General features: G+C 34.5%; 1 protein-coding gene across 9 annotated transcripts in view; it reads right to left on the bottom strand.

Annotated features, from left to right (window-relative positions):
- The window catches only part of CDH8 (cadherin 8), a 121,566-nt gene that overhangs the window by 75,498 nt on the left and 33,542 nt on the right, over positions 1-12,526 (bottom strand). For all 9 annotated transcript variants that reach the window (XR_004308655.1, XM_032447060.1, XM_032447061.1 and 6 more), the window contains exon 2: positions 11,318-11,612. Coding sequence is in view for 8 of the 9 variants with exons in the window: in XM_032447060.1 (XP_032302951.1) it covers positions 11,318-11,612 (295 nt within the window). In the remaining variant the exon portion in view is untranslated. The remainder of the gene's footprint in view (positions 1-11,317; positions 11,613-12,526) is intronic.

The raw sequence follows: 12,526 nt of genomic DNA, 5'->3' as shown, positions 1-12,526 counted from the left end.
TGTAATACAAAACATTTGTTTTTGTTTTTGGGTTTTTTTTTGGATGCAAATAAATGACGCAAATTTTAAGATACTTAGTTAAAAACTTTCTGCATTTTTTTCTGAGGTACACTTTTGCAATGCTAATGACCCTGTGATTAAATACGGACTGCAAGGAGTTTAATCAGATTTTAATTAATGAGCACTTCTAATGTGATTTAGCCATAAACCATTGCTGGATGTTTTACCCTGTTAGTGTCAGGTTTCATAGCTTCTCTTTGCAACAGGCTAGCAATCAGAGACACGATTAAAAATAAAGGCATTTTTATATGGTTAGGTAAGAAAATCTGTGTTTGCTGGAAAACTAAGATTAAAAGCCTTCATAAAAGTAAGATGTGTGCTCAGCCAGCGCTCTTCTGTTGTTTTGTACGTGTTTTTATGTGCAAGTCAGGATACAGATTCTGCACATTAGTCAGAAAGAAAAATGCATATGCTGCCACACGGAGTAGGGCAGCAAAGATTTTTTGGTGTGGAGTGAAATAAGCGCACTGAAAAGAAATCAAACTTGCATGTTTAGAGGATGTAACACACAGCCAGTGCCAAAAATTTACATGAATCCATATTCAATGAAGCAACCATTTTGCTGAAAGACTGCAATGGCTGGTAAAACTGAAAAATGTGGCCATGATGCAAGTTAGTAGGACTATGTTTACTCATTTTCCATGGTACTTCTGTTTTCCTTGCTTCTCTGACGTCCTTTTTGGTCTGCTCCACTCCTTTCTCCCTTTTCCAGACCTTGATAGGCTGAAATCTTTATTTCATTCAAGAGATCTGATTACAAATCTGACAGGGCATTAAGAGTGTATTTGCATGAAAAAGAGCTACCATTATTTAACAACTGCTTTGTTTTTCTAAGAGGATCGTTGTGCTTCAGAATCTCCAGGCAGATTTTGAGTTTGGCTGATAGTAGCCATGCAATCATCAATGGTCAAAGCAAAGCATTGTTTGTATTCAGCAGGTCAGATAAGCATTCTTTCCAAAATGAAGCCTTTTCTTCACTGTCCTTCTTAGCTATAATCTCACAGGTAGCATGACAGTTGTTGTCATGGTAACTATTTTTTATTGAATAAAACTGCAATAATCTCATAAAAACCTGTATAACTTCTTGACATGTAAATTATTACTGCCTCAAAGCTGAAGAAAGTTATTCTTTTTTTTTTGTTTTTTTTTTTAATCATCACTGATTTTTTTTTAAATATAAAACCATAGTTTTAAGCTTTATTGTCCTATGTTATTCTATAGGAGGCCATTTCTTAAACACAAAACCTATGAATTAGAATTTTCACTAGCCAAATAAACAGTTTACATATGGTATAGAAATCTGCATAATGCATTTCAGCACTTCTTAACATATGCAAAATACACACATAATATTATGACTGATATTTTAAATTGCATATCTTGGTGTGCATGCAGATATATATGCATATTTGAAGTGTAAACTACGTAAACATAGATATATGCAGGTAAATTGTATGAGTGCTTAAGGGCTCTTTGGTGTGTTATTTCCCTCCTACATTCATTCTTTCCTTCAATTAATTTTTCTTATTATTAAGAGCTGTTTCATTTCAAAGCTCCAGAAGCCCAACACATGCATCGGATCTCACAGTGCAAGCCCTCTCCCAAAGATTCTGTGAACTGAGTACCAGGAAAGGCTAATGAGACAGCTGAAGAGAAACAAAGAGATGACAAGAAGATGCAAATCACCCAGGGAAGCAATGCTGCCAGCACTGCTGCTTGACCTACCTGCTTTCAGGTTGCACATAGAGCTGCTGATATGTTTTTCAAGTGTCCAGTGGAAACTTTGCAGTCTGGAGACTTTAATACAGGTGGAGGAGGGTACTCTCAGAGGTGGTAGGAGTAGAGTGATGGGCCAGAACAGCCCACAAAAAAAAAAAAAAAGAAAAAAAAAGAAAAAAAAAAAAAGACAACATATGCTTGTTGTGCTAGAAAAAAACTGAAGCAAGGATCTGTTCTATTCTATCTATAGTAAAATCCTGTACACAGCCACCCTTAGAGAGAAATGAGAAGTAAAGTTTGTGTACTTTCCAGATGCAGTGGTAGTATGTGGGTGATGAGGACCACATAAATACATAGATAGATACAAGCATTCACTTAATCTTCTGCAAAGAGAAAAACAACAGCAAAATCTTCCCTACAATGAGATATTGTACAAGGAGGAATAACTCCCCAAGGGAAATAACAGAATCCTCCTCACTCCTCACTGAAAAGTTCACTTTATTGTGCAGGATGCTAGATAATGTGTTCTAAGGGAAAACCCTAGAAAGACAGGAAAATTAACTAATAGGGTAATTTGTCTTTCCTGGCTATAATTTATTTGACTCTAAGTAGTGAAATACCGTGATGCTGTCAAGATCTTGTTTATGATGATTAAGGAAAGGAAGGAGGAAAAGAGAATTATTCATACAACTCAGTTTAGGCTCAACTGGATAAATTAGACATCTGGTTGTACTTGCCTTATGCGCTATCCAAGGGAGGGAGAAAGAATTTATCTCTGTTCCTTGGTTGATCAGAGATAAACCAAAATTATACTGCTCAGAGAACACAAATGGCTAAGTTTGAGTTGTATGTCTACTCTTTTGTATGCATACACTCAAAACAGATCATGCCAGTTCATAATATCCCCCAGAACTTTATTCAAGTATGCCATCACACCAACATGCAAGTGCAAATATTGCAAGAGTTCTGATTTCATTTACATTATATTCCATATATATATATACCTATGTGAATTTATATACTAATATAGACACTGTATATAATTTCTGAAGTGAACTGTATTTGATATATTTAATATCAGAATAATATTGAATATTAAATATTAATATTAATATTAATATATTTAAAATTAACATAAAAATTTCAAGTAACAAAGAACTGTTTGTTTGTTTGTTTTGAGATTTGAGAAATCAGTCACATCACAGACCTACCAGAAGTAATAGATACTGCCCAAAAGAAAGGAGAGTTTAAGAAAAGAGAAGAGAGTTTAAAACAGAAGTTTGAATATATCCACAGTCTCGATTAAAGAACAGACCTGGAAGCAAACAGGATCAGCTTGGTCAGTAGCCAAAATAATCACTATGACAAACTATGAAATAACATGCAGGAGAATGCAATAAACTGTTTCCACCAGGAAAACTTTCATGTGTGTAGAAACGAAGACAGTATGAGATCCTTAATGAGGAGAGGAATCCAACTTGTTTGCTTCCTCTAGTTTGCTTACAAAGCTAATGAAATGTTTTTAAAATGTTAATCTGCAGCACATGTGTATGCCCAGATCACTGAAAAACTGAATACCCTACAACATGTTAGAAACTTTTTAGATTGCTCATATACCATGTTAAGGATATTCTATCATGTAAGGCAAATTATGAAAATACACTGTATGTAAATATGTAAGTGTAAAGGTATGAAAGGTGATTGCTATGCATAGGAGAACAATGCCTTCGGTACATCCCACAGACAATGAGGCAAACTGGCAGCCTTCAGCACTTTGCAGCTGTATAATGAGGACTGTAGGAAGCATGACTGTGAAATCTAATAAGCTGCATATTTTACAATGTTTTTGTGCATAGATTAATTGTTTTGAGAGCTCTGATGTTGCCTTTTTAACACTACCTTCTGGGAAATAAAAATGTTTTACACTGAAAATACATATTTAGATCTAAAGATAAAGATAATTCTTGGGCAATTATCCTTACTGATGTTACTTACTGCTTGGATTTACCTCACATGAATCTAATAAAAAAGGACATTTTATTCTCAGTTTTAGGATTGACAGTTTGTTCCTGTTGCAACTTATGAAATGGTGCCATTAGAGAGCCTGCAGGTATTCCTTTATAAATTCCCCTGGGTGATTCTAAGGATTAGAATAAAGTTTGTAACACCACAAACAGTACAAGTGTAAAATACATTCTATATTCAACTTTAAGAGCTATGTTTTCTTTTCAGTATATATTTATTATCCGTTTAGATATCATCTTCACTATGGAATATTAATTGAGATTTGCAAAAGATGTGAGAAACAGTTGTTCTTCTGTTCAGGACTCTTGGAAAGACTGCTTGTTTCTAATCAATTGACTATTTTATCAGCATTCAGTCTGTGTGAAGTCCCCAGGTGAAGACAGTAAAATTGGACAATCACTGTACACTTTATTTCCAAGCAGGCAAAATATGCCATAAGGCTTGCTGATTTCAATGGAAGTTTCAGGTTATGCTCAAGTGTATTATATAAAAAAATAACATAAAATAAATAAATGAAAAAGCATTCCTGTCTATTTACAGCAGAAATACTTTCATTTATATCTTTCTGTTGTGGAAATAGCAAGCAGCTTGTATAATCCTGCAGCTTTTTGATGATGTGCTTGTTTTGTTTGGTAGAGTGCAGCATAAAATGCCAGCAACAATAATCCAGGTTGCATCAGCACTGTCTGAACTACTGGCCCTACATGTCACTGTGGAGCAAGCACATGGCAGCAGAGACCATTTGGGCCTCAGGGAAAGGGTGCAGTTGAATCAGCTGCCCTGCAATATTCTACTGGGCAATTCATGAGAAAGCCATATTGACATCAGATCCACAGGCAATCGCTTATCTGTATTCAAGAAGAAACATTAAGTACTGCAGATTCAGCAACTAAACAAAGAAAGAAGTACCAATTTGGGGAAGGGGTGACAGAAAAAAATGGACTCTAAATTGGATCTGAATTCGATTTGCCCAAATGTCAAGAGTGTCCATAAAAAAAGATGCCTAACACAGGTCATCTGAATTAGGAGTGCAATAGGAGTATTGGTTTTCAGCGTTGTAAGGCTAAATCTTTTATGTTAACAGAATTATTTAAGTTATCTTAAAAAGAGTTTCTATGAGAATATTACCATATCAAATTTAATTTTCTGACAGAACTTCCTATATATATATATATATTTTCCATAAAGATTTGGAATTTGGAAAAAACTGTTGTAAACAAGGGATTTAAAGTTGTAACCAAAAGAGAATGTATCAGAAATGTGAGTCAAGTTTTGCATAGTCACAGAACAGAAATACGAGCATGCAGAAATGAAAGCCACCACAAGAATGGAATTTCAGATGCAGAACACCAAGAACAAACTGTGACTGTGTGAATACAAGAATCTTCTGGAAAAAAAAAAAAAAAAAAAAGATTCTTGTAGATTATAGAGAACTGGAGAGGGATTTACCCAAGACTGCCAAAATTCTCTCTTCTCTGTCACCATATGATGAATGTTCAGCTATGTCTGTCTGTCTTTCCTCATCCTGTGTAACCAGAGCACTAAAGGAAGATATATTCCCCTACAGGGAACTCCAGAAGGAGCTATGACATTGATGTGATTCAAATGGCTTTTCTCTGATGAGTTGATGGAACGACAGAGGCAAGTTCTGTCAAAGAAACCAATGCACATTTATAGCTCCATACTTTGCATCGGTAATTTAAGGGCTTATTTCTAAATACAAGATTGTCTTCAGAACATGAACATTCGGGAACTTACTGCCATCGGGATGAAGGATTTTGAACAATCCTGTTGATTTTAGCAGTCTTGTATGAAGTCAGTGAAAGAGTTTGGTGTGCTGAGGACTACATAGGTTGGTAAAATTGAAAGGTAATATTACAAATCCCCAAAGAGAAATATCAGAGCTCCATATGTAGTCCTTAAGCTCATACTGGTAATTTAAAAACAATAAAAAGATAATGGCATATTCAATCAGATCTCACGAGAAATGGAGAACACACAAACAAAAGTAAATACTTGGAAATAAGTTTTTATAAGCCTCAATAACTAGTCAAACTGGGGAGAAGGCAGCCTTGGTACTGAATATATCCTAACCAATTTCCTAAGGTTATTTGTGACTGTGCCTTTGCAATTGTCTCAGCCACACAGAACACACAGAAAATTTTAAACACATGCACACTCCCTAAAGAAATCTCTAATGTAAAATGCTCTTCAGGAACACAGCTCGTGAAGCTGATTATGCACAAGAGGAACAAGCACAGGAACAAGACTACAGGAGGATATACATTTTCCAACAGCTGTTACATTGTTGCCATATTTAACAACATCTGCTGCTTTCTTCCTTAGCTTTTGCACACCCTTTTGCATTTACCCTTTGGGCTAATTTGTAGTTGACCCCAGTAATACAGTCCTTTTACTCTACAATTTTGTGACAAACTATCATTGATTTAACAGTCATGCTCAGTGCCTTAAAAATCAATGAATACATAGGGGGGAAAAACGAACACAGCAAGACTGTGGTGGATCTCGATAATGTTTCAGGTCAGATTTTTATCACAACTTTCTGATTTACAAGTTACCTTATCACTATTCATACCAGACGTTGCATGTTGATATCATATTCAACAGATTCTGTCCTTTTGCAAGCATTTAGTAAGAGAAATAACATGTTTGGGAGAATGGAAAAGAAAAACTATGCTATGTGCTTGTGCTTCTATTGTGCAAAGCAGTCCAAAATAACAGTTCTGCTGTTGAAAAAAAAATAATAAAAAATGATTGAATGATTTCTTCTATACAGCAGTGTAATCAAGGGCAAACTTTGGTCCAAAGGAAAACATTGCTAAGTAGATGTGCTCATTCCAAAACTGGAAATTGATATCCTGACTCAACCAAAACTCTGAACTCTTCCTAATAAAGACATCCTCCCAGGGTGGACAGTTTTCATGGAAACACTTAAGGATAGAGATATTATTCCAGCTTTTTCACTGTTTTAATATTTTCAAGTGTTAAAGGTGCATATCCGGTGCACTGGCACACAATGCCCCTCTATGTACGTTATTACCTTTTATTTATTTTTTTTTTCTGACAGGGAAATTCTTAATATTTGGAAATTTTAAAAGTTTTCCTGTTTATCTTAACTCAGGCAACCCAGACATAATTCTTTCTGCTTATGGCTTTGGTTCTTTTTCCATCTGTGCCCTTTCTGATTTCTGTAACACGTTTGTCACTCTACTTCTGCCTTCCCATCATTTAACATGACACCAGCTGTCTAAATATTCTCATCTTCACCAAGAACAAAATCAAGAAATTTCACTTCTCATTCCTCTATTCTCTCTTCCTCATTTCATTATAAATTCCTGAGGAAAAAAAGATCCTGAAGGTATCCTGTTGGGAGACAATATCTGTTTTTGCTCTCATCTCACCTCTGCAGTATGTTTTCAGGGACTTCATGAATCCACAGGAGGACAACACAGAAACTGAACATACTGATTTTTGCTGTTATTTGCTTTTTCTGTTTTCTTCTATTCTTTAAATAGGCTACAGGACTGGTTCGACTTACCCTTGTGAATCTTATCTTTTAAGATTGCTCACTTATTTACATAATATGCAAATGTTACAGGATTCCTCCTCCTAGAAGCTTAGCTGAATCAGTTTCTAAAGGGTTTTTAACTGGGTTTCATTCCCTGTGTGTCCTTTCATTTCTGGAAGTGATTAAACAAGATTTGTTGACAAATTATTTCCTGTTTGTGAAATGCAATACTGCTACAATACAGTGATTCTGGCTTTTGGCCTTTAATTCCTTAAGAAATATCAGAATTAAAATATCAAAACGCTCAATTTCAACAGAGAACATATTCCCCAAATACATCATTAGCCATCACAAGTAAATTCATCATTTTGGAACTGGGATGCAGATTTAAAATACTGGATTACTAAGAAGTTACTTAAAATATTAATATTAATAATAATAATAATAATGTATATATACGTGGATGTAATAAGGGAATAATCAGTTTTCTTCTCAAAATGTTTTTGGGAATGTGCTCTTCTTGCTCTTTAAAGAGAGAAATAAGTTATTTCAAAATAACTCTGAATACAGTGATGATACACATCATTCAGAAGGTGTGTGGGTGTGTATTCTGCGAAGACAGCTGAAAAGTGAGCATCATTCCTACTGGAGATAACACAGTGTGATATTAATCGTCTTTGCACAAAGCAGTGGGAACAAGACATGCAAATTCATTTCTTTTGTCTTAGTAGGGAAGCAAGATTTTCCAGATATCACTAACAGATGCTGTAAGAAAACAGGAGGCTGGATCATGGACATATCAGTGTGACAACCTTATATGTAGGAATACAAATACACATACACATATCACATTAGAAGATCTGCACTATATCATGGTTTTCACATCCCTCTCTTTAGTATATCATTCATGTACTAGATATCCATGCTAAAATATCACTGACGCATTCATCTATTCTAGCAAGGAATATAAGACAGCAGCTGCTACATCACAGAGAACACACCTAATAGAAAAAGCGCATTTTGTTGGAAGCTCAACATTGTGTAACAGAATAATGAATTTCTTGTTTGTTCATTAGTATTTTTTTTTTCCATAGAGGTCCAAAAATAAAATGACTTGTACTGCATCCTCATTACATAAATACTGTATATATAGCAAGTGATTTCCACTTCTATTTCAGATAAGTCAGTACTGTTATAGCATTTTGAGGGAAGAGAGGTTTAGCAGAACTTTGTTATACCCTGAATAAGAACAGTGCCTAGTAATGACTGTGTTGTAGAAATGTCAAGGCTGAAATTGGCAGTGGGTGGAGATCTCCTTAAGGGGAATTAAGTAAGTGGATAATGGAGTGAAATATTGTGGTAAAAAAAGCATAAAAAATTCCTTGAATTCTGAAAGGAGACATTACTCATAAGCAATCACAAATTAATCTGAAGAGGACTAACAAAACATAACAAAAGTTGAAATAATTTATAGAGCACCATTTAGTACAACTTCTGATAGTTCTGTCTGTGAGTTAAAGGAAGAAGGCAGAAGAGAATATTAATAGCAAAACTGGTAAAGATTTAACCTTCTCATCTTCAATTTTCTAGCCTTGAAATTTGCTTCCATCAGCAAATAAGAGACAGATCTGACTGCACAGATTTTACAGTCATTCTTGACTCCAGTAATGCACACATTCTCCAAGTTTTGATGTGACAGTTCAGAATTTGTGTTATTTTTTCTATGAACAAGCTGAATATTTTCTGTTTGAATTCACTGAGGCAGCTTGAAACTCTGGGAATATCATGCAAAGAACATAGAAGGATCAGGCACAAACATGCAAAATTAGCATCATTTCAGTAATAGAAGAAATCATAAGAGCAGAAGTAAAACAGAAAGATTAAATCTGGGAAAACTTGATAATAAAAGATTGCAGAGGAAATGACTAATGCTTGGTCTCAACATTTAGCAAAGCATGTTAGCTCAGGGAATAGTGAATGGGGATGACTTTTGGAGGGTTTAAAGACAGGATTTATCTTGGCAGTTCCCCACAACATGTCAGGAAACAGGAAAAATACAGTTATTCACTGAACTACTTCTGAAACTCTGTACTTTCATATTTGTGCATATTTCTATGCTGGCTGGAAAACTTGGTCCAAAACCAGTTCACATTAACAACACCAGCAGTGGCAGCAAGTTGTGATAGATGACCTCAGAGGTCTTACTCTTCATGTGCCATCTCTTGAATTAATGTTTTAATTTCTCGCTTTCTTTGCACCACCTTTTAAAACTGATGTTAACAAATTTATTACATTTTAATTCAACGGATCTTCTGTTGAGTTTCCTGACAACTTTTTTTTTCTTTTTTTTTTTTTAGCTCACCTTCCTGATAGTGAATATTCCTTGGAGAAGGGTCTTGTCTTTGCTAGCCATTATAAAATATTGCTCACATGTACACATATAAATTATTTTTATTATAGCCTTTGTGATCAGAAACCATCTTTCTGTGTCTGCATTTATTTTGTTTTCTTCCTAAAATACCAGACAAATTATTTCCATTTAGGACTAACAGTCTTAAGCTTGGCAAAAATATCTTCTGAAAGCAAGACCACATTCTGTTTGAGGTGCTGTGCAATTAAAAGTGACTTCAGAAATTAGTACTGTTTTGGTAAAACTATTGATATGCATACTTGAAAAACCACATACCAGTTTTGCTGCAAGGAATTTAACGCAACCAGGATACAAAAATTTGAAGGAGATATATAGATAAACATATGAAACCTCCACTATCAGTCTACTCAGCACACCATGCTTTCATTTGAAAATGACCTGGTACAACTGTACACGAGAAAGAGGATAATTCTGACTCCCCATATTGCTCCTCTTCTGAACCATGGTAACACCGAGATGTGTTTTCAAAACTCCAATTGGTTGCCATTTTGTTTTCTAAACTGACTTTGCAGTTCTTCAATTAATGCTCTTTCACAGATGTATCTAAATATCTGAAAAGCATATTACCCTCAACCAAATATTAAAAAATATTAGCAGTCTCTTAAAAATTCATGGTCAGATTTTGATGTGTATTTTTATATTGCCCTGAAATTGACTCTCCTGGTTGATTTACTTGCCTTTTACTTTTGTAATGGCTAAAGTTGATCTGCACTGGATATATGTACATACCAGCAGGGACTGAGAACCTGAGTACAAAAATATGTAACTGTGCAAAAAAAAAAACAAACAAACAAAAACAAAACAAACCAAAACAACAACAACAACAAACAAACAAAAAAAACAACAACTAAAATATTAACTCATTAGGAAATAGATGCACGCTAATCCAACAACATGAATAAATGTAAGTAAAATGTACTAAGAAGATTATTTCCTGCTCCTTTTTCTCTCTCCACAATGCCTTCACAGGCTTAACTTCCCTCTTCAACTTTTTCCATAGTAGTCTTTATTTTTCCCTTCCATTTTCCCAGCAAATCATCAGATAATTGGTTAAGTCCACTCTAGAGTCCAACCATAAATTCCCAGACACAGCATCTTTCAACTCAATATTTTTGGATGATTGCAATTGCACTTACAGGAAAATAAGTATTTATCAACATACTGCAAGTTCTAAATCTGTGTATGGAAATACACAGATAATTAAACATCAACAAAATATCAATGGGATTAAAATGCCATGTTAGAACAAATGTTGATAAATCGTTCTCAATAACAATACTCTAACCACAACATCATAAGGGGAATATAAATTCAGACCATTAAAGTACTGTTGGACAAAGAAAGACACATTAGTACATCTGTTAGGCATTTTTCTTACTACTAAGGGATTCCACTATTGTGCTACAGATGAAAGCTTTGGCCAAGAAGAAATTTAAAAACACCTAAATTAATGCTATCAACATAATAAATATCTTATTCATAAAAAAACTATGATATACTAGCATATTTTAATTGTGAGGAATCAAAATGGATTAATATTTAGACATACATACCAACAACAGACATCTCTGGAACTGTGGCATGATAAGGACCATCAACAAACTCCGGGGCATTGTCATTGATGTCTTGAACCTTTATAATGAATTCTGAAGGAGGCTCCAGAGGTTTGTTTGTGTCCCTGTCGACTGCTTGAGCTGTTAAAGTGTACTCAGCTTTTTCCTCGCGGTCAAGCCTTTTCATTGCATGAATGTCTCCAGTCTTGTCATTGATCACAAAGATAGTTCCAGCACCATCTCCTGACAAGATATACTTGATTTTGCTGCTGCCAGGATCCAAGTCTGTATGCAACTAAAAGGAAAAATAAGCATTTTAGAGATAGAAATTACATCTAGGTTTTGTGGTTTTTTTTTTATTATTTTATTTATTTTTTTACCCATACATTTTCTCAAGCTATTCTTTTGTATCTTAGCTCCAATGATCCACATCTCAGCTTGAATATACAAGGAGAGTAGGGATTTGTATGCATACTAATCAAATGTGAATGCAATCATAGGCATAATTAGACTTTCTATTTAAAAACCAGCTGTTATATATATATTTTAAATCCCCGTTCTAAAATTTAAATGTCTTCAGAATTATAATCCACTAAAATGAACAAGCACAAAATGTCCTCAATCTATTAGATCAAAGGGTGAATGAAGGATTAACAATAATATGTATTCTAAACTAGTTGCCTACTTTAAGGTATTGCTTTCGTCTTGTTTTCAGGGGACTTAAAATGGCTGAACACTGGCATCTATGCAAATATTTTAACGGACAGCATTCCAGAATTTTAGAACTGTATCACAAGACAGTTGTTAGCTTATCTCAGAGGATTCTACTGTTTCCTCTGAAATACTTTTAAAGTGGGTTTCCAGAAATATATATATATTAAAAAACAAAACAAAACCAAAAAAAAACCAAAAACCCTTGCATGCATTTTCTTTGCTGTCTCCATTAGAAGAAATAATACCATTACTGAGCTTTTCAAGAAACAACCCAAGACAGCATAAGAAAAGCAGGTATTTTCTTTTTGTTTGTTTGTTTGTTTGTTTGTTTTTGTTTTTTTGTTGCTGCTGTTAATTACAAACCTAAGTTGAGGAACACCGAAGAAAAGACTTCCATTGAATTTCTGTAACTTCAAGGCCAAGGCCTAAATTTCATATTATCTCCAATAATTTTGAATTTGTAAAGGCAAGTGCACTAAATGGTAGACTAAATGA

The sequence above is a fragment of the Coturnix japonica genome, chromosome 11, assembly GCF_001577835.2.
Source record: "Coturnix japonica isolate 7356 chromosome 11, Coturnix japonica 2.1, whole genome shotgun sequence".
Classification (NCBI taxonomy): domain Eukaryota; kingdom Metazoa; phylum Chordata; class Aves; order Galliformes; family Phasianidae; genus Coturnix; species Coturnix japonica.
The sequence above is the reverse complement of the archived record's forward strand: the minus strand, read 5'-3'. Positions and strand labels throughout refer to the sequence as shown.